Here is a 24,617-nt window from a genome sequence, read left to right as displayed (position 1 = left end):
AAATGAGACAGTCATGTTAAAACATTCCTAGAGAGTTTGTTTTGTGTTGTTGACTTCTTAGATTGCATGGATGTCACATATTTAACCTAATATTAATAATACTTCTACATACTAGATTGCTGTTGGTGACACTAACAGGAGTGTTTTGTGACTTAAATATCTTCTCATTTTGTAGACAACTTGATACATGCATTTCAGACTTTAAATATTTCTTTTTTAAAAAATTTATTTATTTGAAGGGCAGAGAGAGAGGGAGAGAGAGAGAGAGACATGGAGAGAGAGAGAATGAGAGAGAAGCAGTGTTAACTCCCACTCACTGGTTCACTCCCCAAATGCCTGCATTGATGGGGCTGGACTGGGGCCAAATCTTGGAGTGTAGAACTCCATTCATTTCTCCGACATGGGTGACAGGAGTCCAGTTAATTGAGCCATCACTTCTGCCTCCCAGGATCTCCAGAAAGTTGGAATTAGGAGCCAAAACTAGGTGGTATGTCTAGCCTAACTATTCTGATACACGGTCTGGACATCTTAACTGGTAATATCACAGCTGCTAGTCCAAACACCTGATTTGAAAAAGGGAACTTTTGATATGAATCTATATGATATTTATTTCTTTTGCTTTCAGCCACTATATTACTTCCTCTTGACTGTGGTAACAAATTACCATTAACTGGGTGCCTTGAAACAGTAGAGATGAACCCTCTTACAGTTCTAGAGCCCAGGAGTCTGCCACAGGTCTCCCTGGGCTAACATAAGGGCTACAGTATTTCCTGGGGGCTTTGGGGAAATCCATTTCCATACCTTGCCAACTTGTACAGGCTGCACATAATCAGCTGGACGTTCCCTTCTCATTCTCCTGTCTCTCTTTTCCACTTGTAGGAACGCTTGTGCTCACCCTGGACATACCCAGATAATCCCTCATGATCCTTGTCTCACCTCCTGCCCTTACTGCCCTTTATGCAATTTAATCTGCAGTCTGTGACAAGTTTTCAGAGGGAAAACCAGGACTGGTTAGCAGAAATTTACTGGCAAAACTTTTAATTTGCAAGGGAAGGCCTCTGGCTTAAACAGCAACAGCCACAAAGGGCTTTGGAGGAGGTGGTGATGTATTCTGGTTTTATGACTGCATTGAGCTGGAGATAGCAGCAGGATTTTGTCTTTGCGGTTACTTGCACCAGCCAGGGGAAAATTTTCTGCCAGGCTGGGTGGAAGTTCTCAGGACTGGGGATCATAGCACCGAGAAATACAGGCATGAATATTCTGGTGTTAAACCCCAAGAGTGCATATCTCTCTCTCTGTTTCCTTCTCATGAGACAGCCTTTGGTTGTCTTTTCTAGACCTGTATTTCTCATCCCTATAATGAGCATTATCATAGTAGTCAGGCATCTCATCCTTTTACTGAGAAGATGAGGAAACGGTTTAAAGCATGTCAAACACTTAGTGGAAGGGGTGCATGCTAATTCTATGTGTGCATCTGAATGTCATGTTTAAGTGAATTTGCTTCTGCCTCCAATTGTTAGTAGTACTGACTCAGAAAAATTAAGAAATCATTTTAAGAAAAGGTGGAAAGCCTGTTTCTCTATGGGCAGCAATTATTTCCTTTTTCTTTCACAGTGGCATGACATTCGCATGAAAATATAGTCTAGAATGGAAACACAGAAGATTGGCTTTAAATTATACAAAATTCATATCAGGCAGTGTGCAACTCAGTGTTTTCTTTAGCTCAGGAAATGTATTTTCAAATGGCTGTAATTGAGAGTAATCTCATTTGTGTACTCTCTAACCTGCTCTTTATATTAAAATTGAGGAACTTTTACATTAATTGTTATAACTACCAATTTCTCCTAATCTCACTGGAAATGGCACTATTGTCACTGTTGAAAATTACATAAACTTGTTACCTCATTTAAGCAAATAGAAAGCCTAGACCTTGAATTTGTGTTTTCTTTACTTGCTGGCTGGAAATGAGGAAAGAAGCTAATGTGGTTCTATGTGTTTGTATTTGAAAAAAGCAATAATAGCCATTGTACTCAATTTGTAGAAAGCACAGAAAATATGCTAAAGTATTTATGAAGTATAATAAAGCAATTTGTGAGTTAATATTTTTGAAAAATTTACTTATTTACTTATTTGAAGGGCAGAGTGACAAAGAAAGAGAAGGAGAGACAGATACAGAGATTCTCCACCCACAGGTTCATTCCCCAGTGGCTGCAATGTCTAGACCAAAGCTAGGATCCTGGAACTCCATCTGGATCTCTCATGTGTGTGTCAGCGGTCCAAGCACTAGAGTCATCCATGGCTTTTCCAGGTGCATTAGCAGAGAGATTGATGGGAAGCAGAGCAGCCAGGTGTTGAACTAGCAGCCTGATATAGGTTGCCGGCCTCACAGGTGACACCTTAACTTACTGTGCTGCAACACTGGGCCTTTGTGAGATAGTATTATATTTATGTTATCCATAATCAACATGAAGAAAACAGAGAATAATAGAAAATGCACTGAAAAGTCAATGTGGGTGCTTTCTTAGCTTTTTAGTAATTAACTTTATGATCTTGGGTAAATTGCATGATCTATCGAGGTTTCCACTTCCCTAGGCATGTTACTCATTGGATGAGGCATGGATAGAGTGCTCTTAAATGACTCTAAAATATTCTCCTTTGCAAATTCTTACGAGCCTGAGGCTGACAAGAACTATTGTGAATCAGTTTAGAATGTCTTTAAAGATTGAATTAAGCCAATAATTACTTTCATTCTGCATAATGCCAGCTGTTCATTGCAACATTTGGATGGGTTGGCTCATATTCTCCTTTCCATATTAGTCAGAAATGGTCCTTTATAACCTTTTTTAGTTGGAATCAATTTTTTGACATGGCTTCTATAGTCAATGAAGCTGTTAGCTTGTTCATGATTTTAAATTACATGAAGTAGTGTTTGAAGATGTAATGAGAATATGTAAACATATTGCACTATGTATAATATTAAAACTTTTTCTGCCTATTATTTTAAAATGACAAATAAAGGCAACTTTAACTAGAAGATGATGTGTCTTATAAAGCATTTGACTGGTAGTCTATTTTCTGCGGCAGTTTGGCAAAAAGGAAATTTGTTGACAATTAATTCAGTTAAATAAGCATCCTTTTTCTAAAGATACTTGAGTAAGAAATAAAATACAAAGAATGGCTTTAGCATGAACAAGCTTGAAAGAAAGTGCATGAGGCAGGTGCTTGGTATAGTGGTATTGAGTGCCTGGGTTTGAGTTCCTGCTAATGTGAGCCCTGCCAGATTATGGCTCAAATACTTGGGTCCCTGAGAGACTCAGACAGAGTTACTCACTGCAGTCTTGGCTATCGCAGGCATTTGCTGGAATAAGTCAACAATGTGAGCTTCTCTCTCCTCTTTCTCTCTCTCCCCTTTTTAAATTAAATAAATAAATATTTTAAACAACCCACAGAAATAAAAATTTTGTTTTTTTAAAGGTAATTCTTACATGCTAGAAAGAACAAGGAAACTAAGAGCTGATGAGAAATAAGGAACCAATTCTGTCTTGGCCCAGCAATTTCTTCACACAAATATTGGACTTGGGAATAGGAAGTTGGAGTCTTACCACTCACATGGGACGAGGAGATATGGCCACCAGCCTGTTGTAGGCAGAGGACTGAAGCACAGCTCTCTGCCAAAAACCTTTTTCATTGCTATAAGGGAAGAAGAAAATGGAAAAAATCCCTTCTCACCAAGACAATGGAAGCAGGAGAGCAGTTTCTTTATTAGCCATTCATGATGGAGGCTGGAATTAAATAGAAAGTTTGAAATTTAAATGCAAGCTGTATTATACAGAGAAGAATTTGAATTTATTCAAATACTATAGTTCCAGAAAGACTAAATGATAAATTAGCATGAAAAATATCTCTGGGGCACATGAATCCCCTGTGATATGGCACCAGCACATGTGAAAAGCACCATGTAGACAGAGTTGCACAACCAGGATGCGTGGGCAACCCAGGCAAGACAAAACGTGCTCACAAGGAGTTTTTTCCTTCTCTCACACACCAATTAAAATCAATAAAATAAAAAGAGACTCTAGGAAGATCTAAACAAAACAAGAGACTAAAGAAGTACATCTAACATAACTAAGAAAAGAAATATATGCAAACTGTGTTCAAAGGAAAGGAAAAAAAAAAACAAGTGTTTGAAAATGCGGCTTTTAATACATTTTAAAATTGAAATGAAAATCTCAATAGAGAAGTTAAAAAGCAAATTAGACACAGCCGAATAAAGAATTAGTGAACTAGAATATACATATGAAGAAATCACTGACCTTGCATTACAAATAGCTGAAAAGAATAAATAATAAGAGATTAAGAGATGTGGAGAAAAGACTAAAAATTTCAAATGTTTGTAGAAGTTACAAAAACTAAAAAACAGGTGAGAAAGAGTGAAGGAGAACCAATTGGAAGGATTGACAATGGGACAGCTACAATACTGAAGAAATCCTTGCATCCTCAAATTTAGTGAACAGAATCAGTACCAATGCAATATACCACCTACTGACCACATAAAATAGGAAGTAGAACCTGCATATTTGAAACTGTATCAGTTAAGATAGATGGAGTTACAGTAATCAACAACCACAAATGTCACAGGCTGAACATAGCAGATGTTTATTTCTCACTCACGTTAAGTGTCTAACTCAAACTGGAATGAGTAAATGATAAAAATAAAGAAAGTGGAAAGTTGAAAGCTAAAAGTAATTGAATAACATACACAAGAGCTGTAAGTTACAAAAACATAAAAATAACAGATGTGGGGGACCTGCCTCATGGCACAGTGGCCTGCATCCCATATGGGTGCCAGTTGGAGTCTCAGCTGCTCCACTTCTGATCCACCTTCCTGCTAATGCACCTGGGAAATCAGTGGAGGATGGCCTAAGTCCTTGGACCCTTGTGTCTATGTGGGAGACCCAAAAGAAGCTCCTGGCTTCTGGCTTTTGGTTCCTGGCTGTGGCCTGGCCCAACTCCAGTCTTCACAATCTTTTGGGGAGTGAACCAGCAGAGGGAAGATATCTGTTTGTCTCTCCTTATCTCTCTCTGTATCTCTGTCTTTCAAATAAATAAATATTTTTAAAAGAACAGATTTACAAGAAATTGTTGTTTATAGTTTTGTGAAAATAATTTTAAGCCTTATTGAATGAATATTTTTAAAATTGAACCTAGAATAACCATGAAACCAGTATCATGGTTAAGACTACAGAAATTTGAAAAAAAATCATAGAATTGATTTTAAATCATTTCTGGACTATAAGCAGGCAAACCTTTTCAAATTGAAAAGAACAAACTACATTTTGGAATGTATAAAAAAGATCAAAACCTACACAATTGATTAGCAGACACTAGCATGTCTTTAGTAATGAGCCTTAGAATAGTATCAATAAAATTATAACCAAATGTCACGTTTAGATTAGAAAAACTTTTTTTTTTTTTTTTTTTTTTGGACAGGCAGAGTTAGACAGTGAGAGAGAGAGAGATAGGGAAAAAGGTCTTCCTCCCGTTGGTTCATCCCCCAAACGGCCGCCACGGCTGGTGCACTGTGCCGGTCTCCCATGTGAGTGAAAGGCCCAATGACTTGAGCCATCCTCCACTGCCTTCCCGGGCCACAGCAGAGGGCTGGACTGGAAGAGGAGCAACCAGGACTAGAACCCAGGGTGCCAGCGTTGCAGGCGGAGGATTATCCTAGTGAGCCATGGTGCCAACCAAGAAATACTTTTTTATTTAAAAATGTGTGTGATCAAGAAAGCAAAAGAGAAAGAGTGATCCCATTTGCTAGTTCAGTCTTTAACTGCACTCAATGACTGGAACTGTTCAGAGCTGAAGTTGGGGGTCCAGGAATTCAATCCAGGTCTCCCACCTGGATGACAGGGATCCAAATACTTGAACCATCAGTTGCTGTTTTCCAGGGTTTGCATTAGCAGGAAGCTGAAGTCTGGAGCTGGAGCATGGTGTTGAACCCAGAGACTTTGATTTGAAATTCAGGTATCTTAGCAAGCATCTGTACTGCTATGCCAAATGCTTTCCCTGGGAATAAATTTTTCTTCAAAGTGTTTGTGTGTTTGTCAGTCAAGTGGTTAACAGTAAAAGAGTAGTCCCATGTGATTAAGGGGTGATAAGTTTAGAAATGTAAGCCTGTTCAATATCAACATAATGCATCACACTAGACTATACAGTTATAAACATCCACGTCGTCATCTCACAGTATGTCAAGGTGACACTTGGTAAACTGAAAGCACATTCAAGATGAAAACAACAATGACATGATTCTTAGTATTCTTATAGTAGAAATGTCTTTTCTTCCCTATCCATTTATTCACTCAGGCAGTTATTAACTTAATAAATATTTATTATTTCTAATTTCTACCGGTTAGTTGCTTAATAAAAGGCAGCTAACAAATATTACTGTAAATATGAAACACAGACTTAGAACAGGTGAATGATGTGCAATAATGTGACCAGTTCCTTTCCCCTCCCTCTGTGACAAATACTGTTAAACTCTCATACTCTTTCCCACTGGACATGGATATCATCACAGAAGTCTTGACATGATTCCCTTGGAAACCAGGAGTTATCCCATTTGATTGGACCTGGTGCATTAAAGGAGACCTCTTTGTAGCTCCTCATGAAGATAAGCTCACCTGGCAACCAAGGATGGCTGTGATACCATTAGTTTACCTTATGGTTTAATTCCATTGTAATGTACCCTGTCAGTATAACGATTAGGAGACAGAATTCCCACCATTTTAGAATTTTATCTAAAATGAAGAATTTTGTCTACATGAAGAAGTAGACATTAATCATGAGGTCTGTGTCAAAGTTCAAGTGGATGGGTAAGAAGGTCCTTATTCTGGGTAACATTTCCTGTGAAGAATAAGCTTAGTTCATCTGCAATTATGAGAAAGTCTGAAATAGTAATGGATTTTATAGAATGGAAGAGGTTCATACAGCACAAAACTAAAATAGTTTTTCAGTTTTGAAAACAGTAATCAAATATATAAATCAAACATTATTAGTTAAGATTAAATAGGACAATAATCACCTCTTTAGCAAGTACACAACTCCCTCTACTATCTATTTAATCTGTATTATCTATCATCTATCTCATCTATCTGTATTTCCTATATAATTTTCCTATTTATTTCTCTGCATATCATCTGTTATCAGTTATTTATCAATCCTCTATCTAGCCTCCTAAAGCTACTGTCATGGTATATGGAGCATTATGTCAGGAGAAATTTCTCAACATTTCTGTCAAAAGCCTTGAATTCCACCAATTCAAAGGTGTTCTTTTGCATGTTACTTGTTTTATTAATACTACAGTACACTTTTATAAACTAGTTTATGTTTTTTTCCATTTTATAAAAAAGATTTGTTCATTTATTTAAAAGTCAGGGTTATAGAGATGGAGGGAGGGAGAGAAGGGAGAGAGAGAGAGAGAGAGAGAGAGAGAGAGAATCTTTCTTCCACTGGTTCTTTCCCAAATGGCATCGGCAGCCAAAGGTGGGCCAGACTGAAACTAGTAGCCAGGAGCTTCATCCAGGTCTCCCAAATGGGTGACAGGGAGCCAAGCACTTGGGCCATTCTCTTTTGTTTTTCACAGCCATTTGCTGGGAGCTATATCAGAAAAGGAGCAGCAAGAACACGAGCTGGTGTCCATATAAGATGCCAGAGTCGCTGGCAGTGACTTTACTCCATAGTGCCGGTGTCTTAAGTTTTGAGTATCTGTTAATGTTCCTGACACACCCTTGAAGCCAGGACTGTCTGTTAGTCCTACTTTTAATCTCAGACAATTAGCCAGAAAACTCTAGGAGTCAGTAAGAACCTGTGGACTGAATGAAAGGTGATCTTCTATTTCACAATCAGAAATCAAAAAAAAAAAAAGGTTTATTGCATACATTATTTGATGTGGGATACTAATCCCACAATGCAAAGTACATAATTGTATGTGGTTTATAGATACAACATTTAATAACCTCGTCCCTAACAGCAGAAAAGTGCTCTTTTATTTTTCAGTTCGTGGGCATGTGTGTTTCTGGTTATGACATGTGGGAATGTCTGTGTGGCCTTCACATCTTTAACACCTAATTCTTGTTAATCAACCTCTTAACAAAAAAGAGAATACTTCTCAGGCACAGAGGAGTCAGAGTGTTACTGTACATAGGTAGAATTTAACAAAATTTTTTTCTTAGATTGTCTTTATTCCAACTGTGAAAAGTATGCCAAAAGCAAGTTTGTCATTCATGTCTACCACCAGGGTTAAACAAAGAAGGGTTGAGGGTGGGCATTTGGTACAACACTTAATTGCTGCTTGGGTTGCCTGCATCCCATATTAGAGTGTCTGGGTTCGAGTCTCTGCTTGGCTTCCAATCCAGTTTCCTGCTGATTTGTACCCTGGCAGGTGGCAAGTGATGGCTCAAGACTTGAACCTCTGCCACTCATATGAGAAACCCAGAGGCCAGCCCAGCCTCACTTGTTATTGGCATTTGAGGAGTGATCCAGTGGATGGAATCAATTTCTTTCTCTTTTCTTCCTCTTCCTCTTGCTCTTTCTCTCTTTCTTGCAAATAAATAAATAAATAGTATGTAACTGTTTATAATTACCATGCTTTGAATGTCCCAATGCTGTTTTCACAAAAGGAATCCTCTGGGTGTATGCTCAGCCAAGCAGCAGTCAGTGTTCAATCTGGTGGGTCTGAGTCTGCCTTTTTCCATAGCGGGGTCTGGTCAAATCTCCATTGTAGTCAGTCTGGTTCTCTGTCTTAGACTCCAACACTCTTTCATGTTGTCATTCTTCAGTTTCTTCTACCCCCACTGTTCATTTTCTAACCCTTCTCTCTACTCTTTTCCTCTAACTGGTTACAATATACAGCTTGATTTTTTTTTACTAGACTTGATTATGGAGTTCTATATTCTGCACACGGCTTTTGAAAATATGACGATGGTTACAGTTTTTAGTTCTGCATTGAATGCCATTAAAGTAGCATAGATTATTTTCCTCCTGTAAAGCAGTAAGAAAGAAAACTTCTTCCTTCAAAAGTGCAAGGTGGGTGGAATTGTATTTATGTTCAACAATAAGAACATCATTTAATTCATTTCACTCCATTCATTTATTTACTTTTCTGTGCTATTTCCAATACCAAACTAATATTTAGTTAACATAGAACCTTATGTATAGCTCTGTACAATGCATTAATTTTTAATTGTGGAAAATTGTTAAAGAAAAATGTATAGCATCCTTAAAACATTTGAGTAAAAACTTAGAATTCTAAAGCAAAATTCCAGTGACAAAGATTCTGAAGAATTTTTCTTTCCAATGAAGAGAGTTTTTTCTTTCTGGTGTTTTCCAACTGCAAATTAAGCATAAAGTTATTCTGCACTATATTAGTGGGGTGGGATGTTCTCATTGTTTTAATTCCTGTGATATAAAACGTCATTTACTTCTCTCAAATTGAAGCAGTCATCCTGAGGCAGAAGAAATTTCACTTTGTGTCTGAGTACACAAGGGCATTTTGCTTTTCTGAAGGACACATTTCAAATATATTTTCTCTCTAAAAGCCACTAAATGATCATATTTGTTCAGAAAATTCAGACGTGTTCCAGAATTCTTTCCCACAAGGACACTTTATCACAAGGCACCATCCCTCCATGTTTATGACAGAGGCTTTTATTTGTTTCATTAAAATCATACATTGCTGTGTTATCTGTCTTTCACTTTCAGAACCAGGCAAGTTCGTGGAGCTCTGAAAACATTCCATAAGGAACTTCTGCCCTTGTGTTTCTATGAGCCATGCAGCTGACTGCAAGCTCTTATTATTATCCATCCTTCTAAAGCCGCCTTTAAGTCAAACTGTCATTATGAAATTAGATATGGACTGACATTGAGGTCTTTGTGGCATGAAATAGCTCATTTCAAGGTCTGCAAATCTTTTCTTTGTACATCAAAATAGCAACAGAAACATCACCTTTTAATGTAGCCAGACTCTGTTCAGTCTTATTATTCCAAGTGTAATGGAAAATGTTAGAAACTAAATTTAAACACAGTAAATGTGACATTATCAAAGCCAGAGGACTCTTGATGCTGACAGTGTTCATACTTGGCTTTGGAAGGCCCTCTCTAAGGGTTCCCATTCAGGTCAGTCAAGGCCAAAGGTACTGGGGACACTTACATCTGATCCTACTTGCAGCAGAGAGGGAGTTGGTACACATTGCCAGTTTTAACACCAGGAAAGTGGACTGGGGATTCAGCTCAGGGTACAAGGCTCTTTATTATCAATACCTTGCCAGCTTACATGAGATTACAGTTTTTTCAATTTTTTATTTATTTATTTTAGAGGTAGACTGATAGGCAGAAATAGGCAGGAAAGATAAGTAGGGAGGTAGGTAGAAAGACTGATAATGATGGAAAGATAGACAATGATGGATATATAATGATAGCTAGACAATGATAAATACACAGATGATAAATCAGTAGACAGATAGGGAGCACTTCTCTCTGCTGATCTCTCTCCAAATGCTGGCAGTGGGGAGAACTAGGCCAGACTGAAGCCAAGATTTGTGAATTCAATCCAGGTCTCCCATGTGGATGGCAGGTACCCAGTTATTTGCATCATTACTGCTGTGTTCATGGTCTGCATCAGCAGGTAGCTAGAATCAGGGCAAAGGGGGTGTATCAAATCCAGGTACGCTGATAGGAGATTTGGCTATCTTAATCACCAGGCCAAACGCCCACCTCTGGATTACTGCCTTTAAGTATAGGACACAAGCTGTTGAATATTATATTTGGTAAAGAGGCTGGAACCGATTTATTCTGACAAACCTAGGCTATACACTTCAAAATCATTTATTTATTTATGCAAAAGGAAAAGATTCCATGTATCTCACATCTACAGTTTTAAGAACACAATGATACTTTCTACCCTCTCTCCCTCCTTCCTCCTTCCTGTCTTATTTTTCTTTCAATTTTTGTGATGACATAATTCCAGTGCTTTATATGACAAGCTTAATACTCCACCAAATAAAGAGTTTAACAAGTAGCAAATACACTAACCACTGTTCCTCAGGAGTATAAACTATGGCTATAAACAATGATCATATAACAAAATGTCAATTTCATTGACATATATTACTTTTTTGTGCTCTATATATTAGTTACCACATATCAGAGAAACACATTTGATATTTGTCTTTTGAGGACTGGTTTATTTCATTCAGCATAATGGTCTCCAGTTACATTCATTCTGTTGTAAAAAAAAAAAAGGATTTCATTTTTTATGGCTGAGTAATATTCTATCATATATGTATATCACATTTTCTTTAGATAGTCATCAGCTGATGGACATATTGGTTGATTCTATATCTTAGCTACTGTGAATTGAGATGCTGTAAACATAGAGGTATAGATAACTTTCATATCATGCTTTCATTTTCTTTGGTTAAATTCCCAGGAATGTAATGGCTGGATCTATTGTGAATCTATTTTCAGATTTCTGAGGAGTCTCCAAACTGTGTTCCATAACATTTGTATGACTTTACATTCCCACCAACAGTATATTAGCGTACATTTTTCTCCATATTCTTGCGAGCAGTAATTTTTTGATTTTGGATAATAGCCATTCTAACTGGGGAGAGGTGAAACTTCATGGTTGTTTTTATTTGCATTTTCCTGATGGCTAGTGACCCTGAGAATCTGTTGGCCATTTGCATTTCATCCTTTAAAAATGCCTGTTCATATCCTTACACATTACTTAACTGAATAGTTTGGTTGTTTTTTTGGTTGGTTGGTTGGTTGTTGAGTTTCTTAAGCTCCTTATATATTCTGGACATTGATTCTTTGTCAGTTGCATAGTTTGCAAATATTTGGTCCCATTCTGCTGGTTGCCTCTTTACTTCCTTGAGTGTTTCTGTTATAGTGCAGAAGCTTCTTAGCTTGATATAATCCCATTTGCCTATTTTCACCATTTTTGCTTGCGCTTCTGGGGTCTTATCCAAAAAATCTTTGCCTAGGCCAATGTCATGCAGTATTTGTTCTGTGTTTTCTTCTAGTGAATTGATGATTTCAGTACTTAGTTTTAGATCATTGATTCCTTGTAACTTGATTTTTGTATGGGGTGTAAAGTGGGTGTCTTGTTTCATACATCTGCATGGAGAAATCCAATTTTGCCAACGCCATTTGTTGAGAGGACTGTCCTTTCTCCAGGGAGTTATGTTGGCTTGTTTGTCAAAGATTAGTTGTTTGTAGATATGTGCAATAATTTCTGGGATGTGTGATATTGTGATTCCTCTGGTTTTGTGTCTTTTCTTTAAATTGCTTTAGCTATTTTGGTTCCCTTGCATTTCCCAATGAATTTTATCATCATTTTCTCTAGATTTGAGAAGAATATTTTTGTTATTTTGATTAGGATCATATTGAACCTGTAATTACTTTGGGTAGTATGGACATTTTGATAGTATTAATTCTTTGAATCCATGAACATGGAGGATATTTCAATTTTTGGTTTCTTCTTATATTTCTGTTTTAAATGGTTTGTAATTTTCGTTGTAGATGTCTTTCACATCCTTGATTAAATTTACCCAAGATATTTAGAATTTTTGTAGTTACTGTGAATGGGACTGATCTTGGCATTCTTTCTTTGCCATGGCATTATTTGTATATACAAATGCTATTGATTTTTGTGTGTTGATTTTATATCCTGAAACTGTACCAAGCTCTCTTATGAGTTCCAGTAGTCTCAGTGGAGTCTTTGATTCCCCAACTTATAGAATCATATTATCTGGAAACAGAGATAACTTGAATTTCTCCTTTCCAGTTGTATTTCTTTGCTGTCTTTTTGTTGCCTAATGTCTCTGGCTAAAACTTCCAGGACCATATTCAATAGTTATGGTGAGAATGGGCATCCTCTTCTGGTTTTGGATTATAGGGGAAGTGCTTCTAGTGTTTCCTCCATTGAATATGATGCTAGCTGTGTGTGTGTCATAAATTCCCTTGATTGTACAGAATTAAGTTCCTTCTATACCCAATTTGTTAAGGCTTTGTTGAGACAATTTTATGACTTAGAATGTGATCTGTCCTAGAGAATACTGAATCACTGATGAAAAGAATGTATATTGAATGTGATTCTGCAGCTGTGGGATGAAATGTTCTGTAGATGTGAATCAGAATCATTTTGCCAGTAGTGTATATTATCTCTGTTGTCTCCTTGTTGATTTTCAGTCTAAATGATCTGTCCATTGATGAAAGTAAGATGCTGAATTCACCCATTGATACTTCATTGGAGACTCTGTCTCCGTTTAGGTCCATTGACATTTGTTTTAAATAGCTAGATGCCCTAACATTGAGTACACATACATTTACTATAATTACATGTAACTGTTGAACTGATCCCTTAATTGTTACATAATGCCTTATTTATCTCTTTTAACAGCTTTTGTCTTTCAGTCTATTTTGTGTGACATTAGGATGGCTATTTCTGCTTGTTTTTGATTTCCATTTGCAAAGAATATCTTTATCCAGCCTTTGTCTTTCAGTCTGTGTGCATCTTTCTTGGTGATGTGTGTTTCTTATGGGCAGCATATTTATGAGTCTTGTTTTTTAATCCATTCAGCCAGTTGGTGTCTTTGAATTACAGAGTTTTTCCATGTTCATTCAAGTTATTATTGATAAATAATGACTGGTTATGACATTTTTTGATAAATATTACTATTGTTTGTTTTGGATATTATTTGTATTTTACTTTCTTTCATCATGCTGATTATCGTTCTCTGTTTCTCTGTGTAGCATATCCTTAAGTATCATTTGTAAGACTAGCCTGGTGGTGACAAATTCCTTCAAATTCTCTTTGCTTTAGGAAGTCTTTATTTTCCCTTCATTTATAAATGAGAACTTCAAAAGGTACTGTATTCTGGGTTGACCAGTTTTCTTTTTTTCTTTTAGGACTTGGACTATGTTTCTTCATTCTCTCCTAGCTTTAGGGTTTCTGATGAGAAATATTTTGTCAGTCTATTTGGAGTTCCTTTACAGGTAACCTGGCATTTCTCTTTTAGAGATTTTACGACCTTTTCTTTATATTTTATTACTTAAAGTTTGACTATAGTGCATTGTGGTCCAGATCTTTTCTGGTGTTCATTAAGGGTTATATGCACTTTTTAAAACAATTTATTTATTTTTTTTGAAAGGTGGAGTTAGAGAGAGAGAGAGAGAGAGAGAGAAAGAGAGTCTTCATCTCACTCTGCAAATGGCCACAACAGCCAGAATTGGGTCAGACTGAAGCCAGGAGCCACAAGCTCCATCTGGGTCTCTCACTTGGTTGGAGGGGCCCAAGCACTTGAGCCATCTTCTGCTAGTTTCCAAGGAACATTAGCAGGGAGATGGATCAGAAGTGGAACAGCTAGGAATTGAACTGGCACCCACATGGGATGCCAGCACCTCAGGCGCTGGGTTGATCTGCTACACCAGAGTGCTGACCCATATATGTGCTTTCTGTGCTTGAATGTCCATATCTTTCTCCAAATTAGGGAAATTTTCTCTGATTATTTCATCGAATAAGTCTTGTAAGCCACTCTGCTTTTCCATACTTTCAGGAACTGCTAAGACAAGTATATTTGGTCATTTGATGGTATTCCATGGATCTTGAACACTGTTTCCATGTTTTCTCCCTTTTGTTCTGAGATATTTTCAAAAGTGTGTCTTCTAGCTCAAATAATCTTTCTTTTTGCCTCATCAAATCTGTTGTTAATGCTTTTCAATGTATTTCATATTTGATATATTGAATTCTTCATTTCTTATTTTTTGATTTAGTTTTTCTTTAATGTCTTTATCTCCCAGCAGAATTTCTTGCCCAAGTCATGTACAGATTTTTTGTTATGTAGTTTCTTCTCTATGTTTTCAAGTAAACTTATGATCATTCTTTCAAATTCTATTTCAGGCATCTCATCAATCTCCTCATCTTCACATCTAATATTGAAGTACTGTGTTCCTTTCTGGGAGTCATAGTATTTTCCTTGTTCACGTTTCTTGTATTTCTATGTTTGTTTTTATGCATCTGGGTAAACACTTGTTGATGTCGCCACTGAAGGATTTGTTCCTTGAAATGTGTTTCTATTGCTTAATAGAATGTCTGCTCCTTCAGCTGACATCTAGAAGTGAGTTCTGGGTAGGGACAGGGAGCTCTGAACAGAGCTCAAGGGTGGGGCAAGAGCTAGAGTGACATTCAAGTTGAGTACGGTAGATATCTTCTATCATAAGCAGTGAGGAGGGTATGATCACACTGGCTGGTATGGTTACAACTTCAGTCTCTCTCTACCAAGGTAAACAAACTGCCTGAGGTGAGCCCACAGTGTTCACCCCACTCATCTAGGTACACAAAGCACACAAGTGTTCTTTGCACTCTGTAGTGTGTCACATGCTACTACTAATTAACTACAGTTGAGAAGCTTCCAGTGTTTTTTGGAGCTCATATGGTAAGCCTAGGAAAAGCAATGTGGAATGCTAGGGATAGGAATGGTAAATGTTTAGCTGAATTAACAAAGGAGAATTAGGTTAATATCAGAGAACAGAAATTCACAAAACCAAGATTATGCTCTCTGGCAAAGTTTAATATTCTCTCTCTCTCTTTTTTAAAGATTTATTTATTATTTGAAAAGCAGAGTTACAGAGAGAGAGGGAGAAACAGAGAGAGAGAGAGAGAGAGAGAGAGAGAGAGAGAGAGAGAGAGAATCTTCCATCTGTTGGTTCACTCCCCAAATGGCCTCAATGACTGGAGCTGGGACAGTCTGAAACCAGGAGCCAAAAGCTTCTTCTGGGTCTCCTACAGGGGTACAGGTGTACAGGGGCCCAAAGGCCTTAAGCCATCTCTGCTGCTTTCTCAGACACATTAGCAGGGAGCTGGATTAGAAATGGAGCAGCCAGGACTTGAACCAGTACCCATGTACTGGCATCAGAAGCAATGGCTTTACCAGCTACTCTACAAAGCAGGCACCCAGTGTTCTACTTTCTAAACCTCAAACTGCCACATCTTTTCTTGACACTTATAATTATGACATGAATTTGAATTTATTTAACTTTCCAATTTTCATTACCTATTATTTATCATATTCTGTAATAATTCCATTTTAAGCATTCAGAGTGCAACTTATCTTTACTATTCATTCTCCAAAAATTAATTCAATGAGTGTATGGGAAAGTTATGTAACATCTGCTCAGTTTTATTGTGAATCTAAAATTGCTGCAAAAATAAGTATTTTAAAAATATCAATGTAAGGATACCAAAGGGGCCAGTGTTTTGGTACAGCAGGCAAAGCTGCCCCCTCAATGCAGGCATCCCACATGAGCATTGGTTCAAGTTCTGGCTGCTCCCTTTCTGTTCCAACTCTCTGTTATGTGCCTGAGAAAGTAGTAGAAGATGATCCAAGTACTTGGACCCTGCCACCCACTAGGGAGACCTGGATGGAGTTCTGGGCTCTGGTACCAGCCTGGTCTAGCCCTGGCCACTGCATCCATTTGGGGAATGAAGTAGAGGAAGGAAGACCTCTCTTCTTTCTCTCTCTCCCTCCCTCTCTCTCTCTTTTTTTTCCTTTCAAATAAATACATGTTTTTTAAAAAAACTGGTATCTTTGAAACCACATTAACAACTATATTATATTAAAAACAAGCTTGTGAGAGAAAAGGATAATGGCAACTTTATGTAGGAAAAATTGTTTTAAAAATTAGCATTGTATACAGTATAAAATCATGGAAGTTAATAATTGGTTTAGTTTGCTAAGGCAAACACAGCACTACACAAAGGATGGCTGAAGCAATAAAAATTCATTCTCTCACAGTTACAGTGGATGGAGACCTAAGACCAAGGTCAATGGGATCATGCTCCCTCTGAAGCCCTTTGCATCTTCCTAGCTTTGGCTTCCCACAATCTTTGCTGTTCTTTTGCATACAGTACAACACTTCAGTCTCTTCACCCTATAGCCTTCTTTCTGTATGTCTGTGCCCAAAGTGCCCTCTTCTTATGAGAGTCTTTCATGGAAAAATAGGATTCAAAGATAAGTTTATTGTAGTGCAAAAGTTTTTAAAATCCAAGCATAATTTCATCACAATACAAACTTGTCATGAACTTTCTGATGATTCCTCATATGCGTGGACTTCAAAATTTTTATACACAAAAACAAATTTATCTTTTAATTCCATTGCCATGAACTTTTTGAAGTCCCTTTGCATAAAAACATCATGTTGGATTAGGGCTCATTTCAATGACTAGTTTTTCAACCTGATGTTAGGTCTGCAAAGATGCCACTTCCAAAGAATAAAACCACATTAACAGGCTGTGAGGTTTAGGATTTCAGTATAACTATTTTCTTGTGAACACAATTTAACTTACAATAATTAAAATTTATAACTTATGTGATATAATATTTTTTGCTTATTGTGTTGGATATACAGGGCATGACAAAGAGCAAGAGAGAAAAACAAAATTCTTTGGCAATCGAATCTGGATAGCAAATGGGAAGGAAGCTTTCCAAATAAAGTTGACACTTGTTCTGAAAATCGAACGTAGTTCTCCATTTGGAAATACAATCCGAATAGTCTCATAGGCCCTGGAGTCCTTGAACATTATCTGACTTACCTTTTCAGATCAGTGGCAGTTTGATATTAAAATAAATGACAATGTAAGGGGAGGAACTCTACAAGATAATATCTCATACACATTTAAATAAAACTAATCAAAGCATTTAAATATCCAAGTTGAACTGCATTTTATAATATGGCCAAAACAGGTTTATTCTGGCAAAAGCATTAGTCCAGAATTGTTTTCAGATGTGGTTTTTGCTTGTTTGAAAGGCAATTTCAAAGAGAAGATGGGCAGGAGGAGGGGGGAGGAGGAGGAAGAGAAAGAGGAGGAGAGAGAGAGAGAGAGAGAGAGATCTTATATTTGTTGGTTTACTCCCTGTATGGCCTCAGCAGCTGGGCTTGGGCCAGGCTGAAGCTAGGGGCCCAGAGCTTCTTCCAGGTTTTGTATGTGGGTGCAGGGGCCCAAGCACTTGGACCATCTTCCACTGCATTCCCAGGCCACAGCAGAGAGCCGGATTGGAAGAGGAGTAGCTGAATCTCCGATCAGTGCCCCTGTGGGATTCTGACATTGCAAGTGGAGGCTTTAACATACTATGTCACAATGCTGGCCCCAAGTCTAGAATTTTATAAGTATTTATATAGCCCTCGTTAGCACCGTGGTGAGTCTCCTTGCCTGTCATGTGAAAGTATCGATATAATTTATGTCAAGTGCATATTAAAAAGAAGAGAATTCACACAAGAAATAGATGTATAAGAACATCATGTGATATCCCATAAATATGCAAAATTTTTATGCCTGATTCTTTAAAATAAAAAGGGAAGGATTATATTTCAACCATTGCAGAAAAAAATTCCATGTAAGATGCAATATGTCTTTTTGAATTTAAATACATTTTCTAGTATTTTAGGAAATGATATTATAGGAAAAAATGAGTATCCTAACAATGAAGTTCATATAAAATCTATTGAAAGCATTAGTTAAATGTTAAAAGTATTCAATTTAAAAGAATGAATATGACAAGGATGGTAGCTGTCTTTACTTGTATTCAAAACTGTATTAAAAATAACAACTAAGACTGTAAGGCTACCAGAAAACACACCAAACACTGGAGTTAGAGGAAAGGTTTATTGTCGGGTGGGGGAAGCTTGTTTGGCTGTTGGGAGAGGGTGAGAGAATAAGAGAGAGTAGGAGAGCGTAAGAGAGAGAGAGCACATGTTCAGGAACAGGTCCAGTTAAACCTTTGCCTGGGGCTGGCAGGGAAGTAGGAACAGGAATCCCATTAAGGTGGGGTGGAGATTGGGCCTTGGGGCTTAGGACCTAAGCCTACTATGCAAAGTAGCACCATGGGCCAGGGCATAAGAAGGCATCCACGGCACCTTAGATAAGATAGCACCATTTTACTAACAGACAATAAAAGGAGAAAGTGATAACTAGAAAGGATGAAATTAAGCTATCATAATAATTTTCTAATATTATTGATGATAAATTTGAATGACATAAAGAAAAATTACTTACAATATCAAATAGGATAGAAAATAAGTCTAATAAAAGTTACACAGTATATCATGGAGAATATTATAAAATTGTACAGTTGTTAGAGAATATCTACAGAAATAGAAATAACCATCAATTCAGGAGTGAAAAGATTCAATAATACAGATATTTTGGTACTTCCTCCAATGATATATTCACTGTAATTCCAATTAAGATTTTAATAGTACTTATTTATGGCATGAACAGCTGATTTTAAAGTTTACTTGATTGAGCAGATGGCCAAGAGGCAGCCCTAGGGTGATTTGAATCCCACTTAGTAATACTTATTATAAAGCTTTTAGTACTGAAAATAGTGTAATATAAGTTGAGTAAACAAGTAGGACAGAATACAGGAGAGTAAAACAGAATTCCAAAGAGTCACAAAAAGCTCATATATGAAGATATATTTGAAAGAGTTTTGATTCAGCATTGAAAAATGGAACATAATCTGTATGTGTACAGTCACAATTGGTTGTCCATGTATAAGAATGAGAATGTATATGGAAATCAAATTGTATATGGAAATCAATTCCAGACAGATGAGGCAGGCAGGCCTTAAATTTGAGAAGTTGAATTTGAAAAATTTACAGTAAACAAAAAAGAATATTTCTATGGTATTGGGGAAAGAAAGGAATTTGAAGTAAGTAAAGAAAAAGGCCTAAGTATAAAAATTGACACAATGACCTGAAAATATGTTCATCCATATTCAACACAAGGAGAGTAAGTTGAATTAATGCATATGGACATAGATAACAAAGTATTAACATTCAAATCATATAGAGAAATACAAATGTAATTCAATTAAAAATGAGTAAAAGATATAAATAGACATTTCACTGGGGGAAAACCAATTCCAGTTATATAGAAGACACTCAACTGCATAATTAATCAAGAGAACACAGAATCTTAGTGGAACACCATTTCACTGTCATCAGATTTACAAATACTTTTGAAAAGACATGTTTTTAGGTTAACCCTAGGAAAATAATCACTTTTATTCTGAATCTTTCTTTTCTTAAAAACTTTTATATAAATTTCAAAAGTACAACTTTTGAATTATAGTGGTTTTTCTGCCCCATAACCACCCTCCCACTCTCAAACCATCCCATCTCCTACTCCCTCTCCCATCCCATTCTTCATTAAGATTCATTTTCAATTATCTCTATATACAGAAGATCAACTTAGTATATACTAAGTAAAGATTTCAACAGTTTGCACCCACACAGACACACAAAGCATAAAGTACTGTTTGAATACTAGTTTTGCTGTTAATTCGCATAGTACAACACATTGATCATAAAAATAGGATTAAGTGTCAAAGGGATCACATAAACAAGACCAGGGTCTGCTAATAATACTGATAGAATTAAAAAGGAGAGAATGGGAGACCAGGATAAGTACCTGGCTCCTGCCATCGGATCAGCGTGATGCGCCGGCTGCAGCGCGCTGGCCGCAGCGGCCATTGGAGGGTGAACCAGCGGCAAAGGAAGACCTTTCTCTCTGTCTCTCTCTCTCTCACTGTCCACTCTGCCTGTCAAAAAATAAAAAATAAAATAAAATAAAATAAAATAAAAATAAAAAAAAGGAGAGAATGATCCAACATGGGAAGCAGGAAACACAGCAGATTCTGAATCTTTCAACACAGCCTTCTAAACTGATACAATCATAAAAGAGGACACATAAACTAGCACATGGCCTATATTTTGGAATTAGGAAGAGACAGAATGCCCCAAGTTTCAACTCACTCTATGAAAACAATCACTAAGTCCCACTCAAAGTGTGTGGGTATAGGGGAAAAGCAAGACAGGTGCACTGAAAATTTTCCCAGGACCAAAACAAAGGGAGAAAGGCATAAATGAAATCCAGGAATGAGAATTATCCTGCTGAATCAACACCTACAATAGTAAGAACTAAGTGGTCACATATGATTCTGAGAGCCAGGAGTTCACAGCTCCAAGTGGCAGATCTGAAGGTGACCAGAGATAGCAATGTCTAGAGTGGGGGAGCGCAAGGAGGTGAGTGGAGATGGGGTAGGGCTCTTCAGATTTGATAGTGAAATGAAGGTGGAATGAAATGAGTCTTGGGTCCTACATGGGAGACCTGGATGGCATTCTTGGCCCCTGGCTTTGGCCTAGTCCAGCCCCAGGTGTTGTGGGCTTTTGGGGATTGAAGTAGTGAATGAAAAAAATCTCTGGCTTTGTCTGTATCTTTCTCTGTTGCTCTGCTTTTAAAACAGAAATAAATTAATAATTAAACATTAAGAACACATTTCAAAGAAAACAACTCCCAGAACAACCACCACCAAAATCCAAACAAAAATAAGATTGAGGTAGAGGAAAACTGCAATACAACATCTAATTTGGAATTAAGCAAGTGCTAAATTCATACAAGCACTTGGAGACAGAATAGGTTGCATATCATCAAAAGTTTAGAAAAGAGGGGCCAGCACTGTGGCGTAGCAGGTAAAGCCGCCACCTGTGACACTGGTGTCCAATATGGACACTGGTTCCTATCCTGGCTGCGCTGCTTCAGATCCAGCTCCCTGCTAATGGCCAGGGAAAAGCACTGAAAGATGGCCCAAGTATTTGGCCCCTGTCACCCATGTAGGAGTCCCAGGTGAAGCTTCTGTCTACCCCAGGCACAGCCATGGTTGTTACCTGGGGAGTAAATCAACAGATGGAAAATCTCCATCTCTCTCCTTCTTGCTATAGCTCTGAATTTCAATAAATAAATAAATCTTTAAAATATTTAGAAAAGAGGGCCTGGTGCTGTGGCTTATTGGGTAAAGCTACCGCTTGCATTGCCGGCATCCCATATGGGCACGAGTTCAAGTCCCAACTGCTCCACTTCCGATCCAGCTCTCTGCTATGGCCTGGGAAAGCAACAGAAGATGGCCCAAGTCCTTGGGCCCCTGCACCCACGTGGGAGACTTGAAAGAAGCTCCTGGCTCCTGGCTTTGGATCAGTGCAGCTCCAGCTGTTGCAGCCAGTTGGGGAGTGAACCAGCGGATGGAAGACCTCTGCGTGTGTGTGTGTGTGTGTGTGTAACTCTGACTTTCAAATAAGTAAATAAATCTTTAAAAAAATAGAAAAGAAATATAGGAGGAAAAGGAAATAATTAAAGAATGGATTTAGTCAAAGAAGACAACCAAGAAGGAGGTAGAAATAGAGAAGTTGTTGATGACGTGTTTGGTCTGTATGTTTGCTTTCTACAAGCTTCTGGCAGAATGAATTGGATGCATTTATTTATTTATTTATTTATTATTTTTTTGACAGGTAGAGTGGACCATGAGAGAGAGAGAGACAGAGAGAAAGGTCTTCCTTTGTGGTTGGTTCACCCTCCAATGGCCGCCGCGGCTGGCGCGCTGCAGCCAGCGCACCGTGCTGATCCGATGGCAGGAGCCAGGTGCTTCTGGTCTCTCATGCGGGTGCAGGGCCCAAGCACTTTGGGCCATCCTCCACTGCACTCCTTGGCCACAGCAGAGAGCTGGCCTGGAAGAGTGGCAACCGGGACAGAATCCGGCGCCCCGACTGGGACTAGAACCCGGTGTGCTGGTGCTGCAAGGCAGAGGATTAGCCTAGTGAGCTGTGCCGCCGGCGGATGCATTTTTATATATTAATATAGTCATACATGCACTCTACTACATATAAATAGAATTATATTGCACATACTTAGTGGGACAATTACAAAGAATAACACCATATGTATTGCATGACTTCTGGTATTAGAAGCTCTGTTTCTGGTCACCTATGTGATCCCTGAATCCTTCCTTCCTCTCAATGCTTCTACCTGTGAAATGGGAATAAATCTATTTTTTCCTTTTAGTTTGAATGCAGTAAAATAATGCTTAGTAGTTATTATTTGAGAGATATCTTGTGTCACGTCCAGTCTCCAGTATGAATTGCCTGCTTGTTTCTGTTCCAGGTTGTACAGCACTCCAGGTGACATTGACTTGTGGCCCGCCCTTATGGTTGAAGATCTGATCCCTGGGACGAGAGTGGGACCAACACTCATGTGTCTGTTGGTCATCCAGTTTCAACGGCTAAGAGATGGAGATAGGTGAAGGATTATCTGTTTTACTTATCAAAGATAACAAAAAAAAAAAAAAACACCTGCCCCAAAACACATGTGAATAAGTGATTTGTGTGACTCTGTATATTTCTATGTTTTAAAACATTCTAAATATAAGAAGTTACAAATAGAATTTGGTCATAGAACATTTATGCCCAATGATAATATCAGATGAAATTTATTTTTGTAAATCTTTGTAAGAAGAAAAGAAATTGAAAGTCTTGGAAAGTAGAAGAAGTCAGTAATTAAGGGAGTACATGCCAGACTCACTACCTTTGTTCTAAGGTGAGCATCTCTGCTTAGGAAGCATTGACTCTCTGAGCCAGGTTCCTTGTGTGTAATGTGTGTGAGACAATGGAACCTATTTTGTAGGATTCGTGCAGCCCTAAACGATGTTGAGCACCAATACTACAATCTTCAGCACCCTGAGACTCCCTCCTCTATTGTTATACAGGACGACCTGGGCTGATGAGACCTCCTTGTAAAATTTTAATGAGGAATTTGACTAGAGGAAAGAGAACTGGGAACACAACCCTAAAATTTGTTGCTTATCAACAACGTGTTTAATGTAAACAAATTATAAAATTATGGGGGACAGCTACTGGAGAGTGTGAGTATGTCATCTCTTCACTATTGCAAGATTAACCCGGTATAAAAACTGGGAAATCCAATCCATAACAGCTGGCAAGTGCTCTTCTGTCATGTAAGACCAAATGTACTCCAAAGCTCTGAATCATTAGTAAGGTTTAGTGGGGGTTAGATTTAGGAATTTTATGAATTTGTTTGATACCTCAATGTTCTGCATTATTGCAGAGCTGATTTATGTACAACTTGGAACACAGCCTAGAATTTAGCTTTTAATTCAAGTTACACTAAAAGTTATTCTTAAGTTAAATTTTTCTTCTAAGTGTCTTCCATATATAAAAGAAAATAGCAGAAGATTTACTTCCCTTTATTGCACGATGGCAAATATTAATACTATATTTCAGTAAATTAATTGTTATAAATTATATTTAACACTGGATTTCTTGCCTTATACCATGGGGTTATAATAATTGAATAACATATGAAGTCAAGAGAAAGCTTCGGTTTTGGGAGTGTTGTCATCTCTGTGTATATTGACTTGCTAACAAACAAAATACCACATAATGAGTAGTTTGACACACTGAAATGAATTATTCTCACCATCCTGGGCCTTTCTGCTATGGGCTCTCTTCCCAGCTAAACATGGCCATCTTCACACTGTGGTTTCACATGGTCTTCCCTTTGTCTGGGTCTTCATTTCTTATTCTCATGAGGACACCAGTCACGCTGGATTAGGGTCCATCCCTATGCCCATATTTTACCTTCATTAGCTCTTTGAAGGCTACATAGAGACACAGTCTGAAATTCTGGGGATTCGAACTTCAACATA

General features: G+C 37.7%; 1 protein-coding gene across 1 annotated transcript in view; it reads left to right on the top strand.

Annotated features, from left to right (window-relative positions):
- The window catches only part of PXDNL (peroxidasin like), a 519,551-nt gene that overhangs the window by 440,218 nt on the left and 54,716 nt on the right, over nt 1–24,617 (top strand). Inside the window, exon 18 of the mRNA XM_002710472.5 lies at nt 23,057–23,191. Coding sequence (XP_002710518.3) covers nt 23,057–23,191 — 135 coding nt within the window. The remainder of the gene's footprint in view (nt 1–23,056; nt 23,192–24,617) is intronic.

The sequence above is a fragment of the Oryctolagus cuniculus genome, chromosome 6, assembly GCF_964237555.1.
Source record: "Oryctolagus cuniculus chromosome 6, mOryCun1.1, whole genome shotgun sequence".
NCBI classification, from domain to species: domain Eukaryota; kingdom Metazoa; phylum Chordata; class Mammalia; order Lagomorpha; family Leporidae; genus Oryctolagus; species Oryctolagus cuniculus.
The sequence above is the reverse complement of the archived record's forward strand: the minus strand, read 5'-3'. Positions and strand labels throughout refer to the sequence as shown.